This window comes from Channa argus, chromosome 4 (assembly GCF_033026475.1).
Source record: "Channa argus isolate prfri chromosome 4, Channa argus male v1.0, whole genome shotgun sequence".
In the NCBI taxonomy this organism is placed as follows: Eukaryota; Metazoa; Chordata; class Actinopteri; order Anabantiformes; family Channidae; genus Channa; species Channa argus.
In genome coordinates, this window is record NC_090200.1 from 8,865,198 (window position 1) to 8,871,875 (window position 6,678).

Here is a 6,678-nt window from a genome sequence, read left to right on the forward strand (position 1 = left end):
GAATGCGTTTCCCCCCGCAAGGTATATGAGCCCACAGGGGCAGACAGATACAGGCGGAGTTCAGTGAGAAGTAATGTACCTGGCTGCCCGGGGGAGGTGTCATAAAGGCCTGTAATAACGCTGCGTGGATCCTTAGTGTTTATTGTGCTTTTTTTCTTTTCTTTGAAGCAACATTTAGATGACTACAACAAATGTATGTGTTATTATAAAAACCTACATCCAAAAATGTAAACCTACAAGAAAACATTTGTTCCTATTGGGCATCTAAATTAGTAAACCTGAGAGAGTCTCTTTTCCCAGTTTCACTTTCATGACTAAATTGACTCAAGACTAGTTTCAAAACATTCTAAAGTAAACACGTTAACCAAAAACAAAAGACCAACAAACCGACTTAACGTTGAAGTGGAAAATATTTTTTTATTCTCATCTTTTGAAAGACACAATTAGGTCACTTGTATGAAAACACACAAAAAAACGGCTCAGAAACACAAAGAAAACCTATTTTTTCAAGTGTGAACTATACAGGGAAGCTACATGATTGCAAAACATCACAATAAAAAAAAATGTAAATAATACAATAAAATAAAAATATGCCCTTTGGCTAAATCAACAAGGCATTTAACAAATACAAAGGAACATAAATAAATTATAAGTTAGAATAGTCTTAAAAATATACATTTACAGAAAAAAAAACAGAAATGAACAGAGATAAACATTTATAGGCTATTGTCTAAATAAAGCTGTACACTTTTGGCCAGTGTAGACAATTCTTTTAAAGTAATTTAGGATTGCACAGATGTTAAAACATTTAACACTGTCGAGTGGCTGTATGCAAAAGCAACAATGAATGCTACATTTGTACTGGATAGAAGTCCATCTGCCCCCCCTCCCCTCCAAAAACCGGGACCGAACCTGAGAGTCTGCTCCGGTGTCCGCGCTGCGCTCCGCCGGGACGCACCGGGCCAGAGAAGGCGGCCGGTCGTGCTTCCTTCTCACCCCGACAGGCAACCCCCCATCCCCCCCCCATCCCCCCCACCCCAAGCCCACCTACCCCCACCCCCTTACGTTTCATCTCCTCTCCGGCGATTGCAAGTGGCGGAGAGAAACGTCTTCACCTTAAAATCCAAAAACTGCGGCAAGGCGAATAGTGCAGAAGCGACACCTGAGGAAAGAAATAAAAGATGAGCTCAGATATTCGAGGAACAGCCATTCCGACGAACGACGCGCGTCAGCTTTCTGAGGAAACAGGAGACGTAGCCTCAGCAGACGGCGTCATCCTTTACCCAACATTTTCCCGCCACATCGTGACGCACATCCCCCCTCCCCCAACCACTAGTGTTACTACAGCCACTACTATCACTACTACTGCGATTTCACCACTACAAACTCTCCCCACCCCCTCCCAGATAAGACTGTCTGCGCTTTTAGGCTTTATACATTTTTTCTTTAAAGGAACCCAATAAAATCTGAAATGACTCTTTATGAAGCAGCAAACACACAGGGCCCCCTTGATAAATATTATTTCTACGCACATTCGAGGAGTAACAAAGTCCCGTTACCCCGTATTTAACTATTGAAACGATTAGGTAATGTGAGAAATGTTTTTACCTTCAACGGATCCTCTTTCGCGGAGTCTGTTCCACGGGGATCGGAGACAGTGAGAGGTGGCACGGGCCCGTATCATTAGGTTTTCGCTCAGCGGGCCTCTTACGTTTTACGAAGAAGTCTGTCAAGGAATAAGAAAGACTGGGTTAGTTCACCTAAATCATACTGAGGCGAGAAGACAGAGAAGCCATTTCTCACGATTTCAACTCTGAAGCCAAGAGTTAATGTAAAGCGCATCTAAAAGGTCCATATTTACCTGTGATGTGCGTGTTGTTGTCAGTAGTTGCCGTCTTCTTGCGTCTAACACACGGGACCTGTCTACGACTCGCCCTGCCTGAGTTGAGCTTGTCTGTGCGGTTCTCCTGGTTGACCTCCACCGGACAGGGAGTGCTGCTGCTCTCGGGCACGGCCAGGCGCTCCAGTACATCCATACCCGGGGTCTCCGAGGTGGGAATCTGATTTGCGGGCGTCCTGCCGTTCTGTACAGAGTCTTGGTACAACGCCGGGGTGTTATCCACGGGAACCTCTTCCCACTCGTAATCTCCACTCAGCGGGGTGTTGGTCTCAAAATTAAAGTTCCATCTCTGTTGGTCTCGCTCGGAAATCTCCCGCATCTTGGCTTTCATATCCCGGCTCAGTTCGTCGTGATCCACCGGTCCGAAGAGGTTACGACAAACGCTGGTGCGTCTGTGGAGAGGGAAGGTCCTCCTGGCCACCAGCCTCTCCAGCGCGCTGCATGATAACTGGACGTTAGACATCTCCAGTAACCTTCCAAAAAGCTCCGAAACTATTAATACAAGAGGGCCCGATATGATAAATGTATCCTTGTTGTGAGAATATCAGGTGGTGTTGGTGTGTCTCAGGTGTGTGGGGGGGGTCTTTCTCTCGCTGTCGTGTCTCTCCACTCCACAGGGATCTGTTTAAATGTACCTTTGTGGTGAGATGTGGAGTATATAACCTCACAACAAGTCGTCGGTCCGACCAGCCAGCTCATTGGTTGCCTTAAGACCAACCCTCTTTAAACACACATAGGCTACACATACGCACGCACACACACACACTCACACACACACCCCATCTCCAGCCCAACCTGATTGCCCCTCCGCCACCCCCCACCTCCCCAATCTGTGCACGACGGGCGCAGCGTTTGAATTTTCCTCCGGTGTCAGCTCTCTGGAAACGCTGAGCGGACTTTCCCCAGTGTCAGTGCGAAGCTGTTGGAGCAACATTTATGGGTGAATCTGGTTGGTTATACAAATGACCCCATCCTTTATCGGACACGACTTTCTATACCTGCTGCACGCACAAGTCTGTGTCCGATAAATGAATCATTAGCGTACAGCCTAGATATTGTATTATATGACATCAGTGCACGTACAACCATGTTTACCCTTAAAATTGAATTATCCGATATTTGATCCCTCGCGTGATCATAACACACGCGCACGCGCATCCACTCACAGCAATAACAATACCAGCGAGCTTCTCGTCTCTGTAGCCTCAGGGCTTTTGCCCAGAGAGAGATGATTTGGTTTTACGCAAAGTAAACAGCAGGGAGGCAGGGAACGACATGGGAAATGTTTGAATGTCTGAGCCTAATGAGCACAGCTGATCAAGTCTGAGCTCTATAAATAAACCAAAACGTGTTTCATTATAATTATTAATACATTGGAAATTTTCCAACCGATTGCACAATTTGTAAGAGAGTTCTGTTGCACAGGTAGGTCGTAGATTACACCACCCCGAGTCCACAATCTCGAAAACAGACTAAAATATAAATTAATACACTGTAAATGCCATAATTAATTTTAATGCAAAAACACCTGTATTGTTTTTTGTTATGCAGCACTTAAGCGTTTACGCCTAAAGGTGGAGAAGGAATCGTTCCAACTATCACGCGATCACTGTGTCCACAGGTGTGTTCTCTACACATGGCCTGGGCTCTTCAGTTTGGGTTTTGCATCGTTCTTTTTTCGTTCATTATAACAGAAAAGAAATCATAAACCGACTGCATAGTGCACGCAAACTCTGCCCAGAGAGAAGGGCAACGCCTTTGCAGTGGATAATAGGTGCAGGTCGCCGCCCTGTGGTGGACACCAGCAGCTACTTATTGCTACTTATTGGTCGCAAGCAGCAAATATTGATTCTTATCTGCAGAAAGCAGCACACACATTTCATCAATGCACAAATGCTTTAGTGTGCTACGATGTAATGCAGAGGCTATAAAGTTGGATTTATTCGTTGTTTGTCAATATTTTCTTCACTCTGGTCTCTGGTCTGTTCCGTTCGTTGACTCAAAACAGTTTTATCATGTTATATTACCTCTAATTTAAATCAAGTAATTCGTTGCAGTGTGGGGACGTGAAATGAGACGTTTTGACCATGGTTGAAAGTCAGGATGCGTGAGGCCAGAGGCACAGGAGTCTAAGTGTGAGACCTCCCAGGAGGACTTGTCAGCACGTCCCCTGCCTAATACGCAAAGGTCAGGTGTTCCCTGGGATCTCCCTTCACCATGTGATGCTCCCTACGTCAGGGTAGACGTGTGATTCGTCTACAATGATGTTGAAAATAAACCCGCACTGATTAACACTAGGGGATAAGCAGTTAAGCTAAACAAACACGAAAATAGTTTTTTGATCAACCCGTTCTGCGGTGAGGACTGCTTGTAAAGGACTAAGACAGAATTTCTCTGAGAACACTGGCGCCTTACGGCTCGTCTAATGCACTTGCTATATTTCAGTACTGTTTTCTTAATGGTTTTTGTTTATAAACAATTAAAGTGACAAAATCAAGTTCAGAGTTTGCTCTTTTGAGCTATGAGTAACGCCACACATACAGTATCTGATGATCACAACGATCAAACAGCCCCTATGTGTATGTGATGGCTTTTGCCTCCCTCTAGTGGTGATCAAAGTGCTTGCAGACCAAAGTATTTTAGGACTTAACCCGGGTGTCAGTTTAAACACCAAATACCCAATTCCTAACAAATGAAGTGCATCAGCTAATATTTTAAGGTCCACTAACAACACTAACATACAAATAGATTAACTCACACCAAGACTCTCCACGCTTTTGCATTGGACTGTGTTCTTTTTTATTTTAATAATTGTATGATTCTGAAAAGTGTGATGGGAATTTGGTGTTTTTTTTTTTTTTTAACCCATAAAAGCATTAACTGAAAGAGCCATTTACAGCCTGTGGCTATCCCGTACCAACCCCACCTAAACCACTCACCTGAACAACTCACCTGAACATTTGATATTAAAGAGGGGCTGCAGACCTCACCACAGGTTGGTTTGTCCTACAATCCCACATGACACCTATAAAACATTTTTTACTGCATGTTGCCTTTGAGCTTGAAGACAGCTATTGTTTGGCAAATCCAACTCTAGTGATTTCATGCATGTCTGACTGTTTCGTGTAGCTTATGAATGACATTATATTATGTATGTGTGTCTGTAAAGTCATTTCCTCCACAGAGGAAACAGTGTATAATGTTTAATGCAATGTATTTTATGACGCTGTACAAGTTTAATTCACTTTTGTTCAACATTCATTGGTGAAATAAAGATGTATACAAATATAAAAAGTAAATAAATACACAAGGATAAAGATCTGTGTTATACTGCGTGAATATATTTTAAAATAAAACACTATACAGTATGGTACAAAAACCATTTATTCAATAGTTAAAAAAGAACACAGAAAATGCTTCTACTTAGTAATTAATAGATGCATTAGCACAAGTTAATGAATGTATCTATTGCTATGCTGTTTAATTACCATTGAATCACAGATTATGAACTTTGAATGTTAAACCAATCAACCTACCTATGAATGGGCCACAGAGATATGCAGTGGAGTACGGAAATACTTAGGTGCAGAAGAACCTTTTTCATTTCATCTCTGACCTGGAGTCTCGGGTTCTACCAGAGAGATAAAGGTATTTTAGCCGTGTGCTGTAATCAGGGGGTTTTGCTCCACTGGAGGATAAATTGAGCTGTTGTGGACCATTGGAGGAGTTGACACCAAACTGGCTAACTGAAATTAGATTTTCTGTGGCTCAAATAAAATAACCATGTTATAATAACCATGAATGTTATTTTCAACTGAATAACAAGGCTATGATGATGAACAGGAACAAGAAAGCTCAAAGTGTTTTTATAATCTGTAACTAGCTAATAGCTTTGGGGTAAATACATAATGTCAGCCTTTGTAGATCAGTAGGCTACTAAGGTCAACACTTGGACTCCCACGCTGTGAAACACTGGCTGGTGTTTGTGCTCCTCCTACTTTATGTTTATAGCTTTTCAAGTCAACCCCTCTCTAAAGCCTTCTGGAAATACTGCAAAGAATTTGGATGACAAACCAGTTTTCTACGTGACTACTAAATTAAAAGTCCAGTACAGGAAGGTTGCATAAAAAACATTTTAAAGGTTTTTAATGGCAACTTTTACAACCTGGGAAGCCAAAGCTAATTTTGAGCTGTGTATTTATCTGATCTATTTTTTTCTAATACTCATTTTCAAACATACATAAATATCACTAAGAAACATAAGTGACCATTTCATATTATATCAGAGTCAGAATCAGAAACCTGTTTATTGCCAGGCACAGTTAAAAACACTTAACAGTACTTGGAATTTGTCTTGGTGTCAGGTGCATACACATAATCTAAAATATAAAATAAAGGTTTATCTGGGGGGGATTTGGGTGCTGTGCAGCAGACTGACCGCAGTAAGGAAGAAGCTTACTTCATGGTGAGGGAGCTGATAGTCTGCTACCACTGAGCTCTTGGGTGATTGTGGTGGCCAGGAAGCGGAAGGACTTGACAGAGATCACTGGAGTGTTGCAGAGGATGACGGAGTGGGAGGCGGACTGGGTCTTTCCTAAAAATCCGCTATCATCCCAAGGTCTTGAGAGCGTTGAGCTGCAGGTTGTTCGTGCAGCACCATGACGCCAGACGGTCCATCTCACACCTGTAAGCCAACTCGTCTCCATCAGGAGTTTGACAGACCGGTGGCAAGATGTGCAGCAGTTGGTGTACAGGGCGAAAAACAGAGGAGAAGGAAC

At 42.9% G+C, this 6,678-nt stretch overlaps 1 protein-coding gene across 1 annotated transcript; it reads right to left on the bottom strand.

Moving 5' to 3' along the window:
• Positions 1–391: 391 nt before the first annotated feature.
• Positions 392–2,570, bottom strand: LOC137126153 (cyclin-dependent kinase inhibitor 1C-like). Its single transcript, XM_067502638.1, has 3 exons — positions 1,862–2,570; positions 1,609–1,726; positions 392–1,162 (listed from the first exon to the last, which is right to left on the bottom strand). The coding sequence occupies exons 1-2, from the start codon at positions 2,361–2,363 to the stop codon at positions 1,611–1,613; spliced, it is 618 nt and encodes a 205-aa protein (XP_067358739.1). The 5' UTR covers positions 2,364–2,570; the 3' UTR covers positions 392–1,162; positions 1,609–1,610.
• Between the last annotated feature and the right edge of the window lie 4,108 nt (positions 2,571–6,678).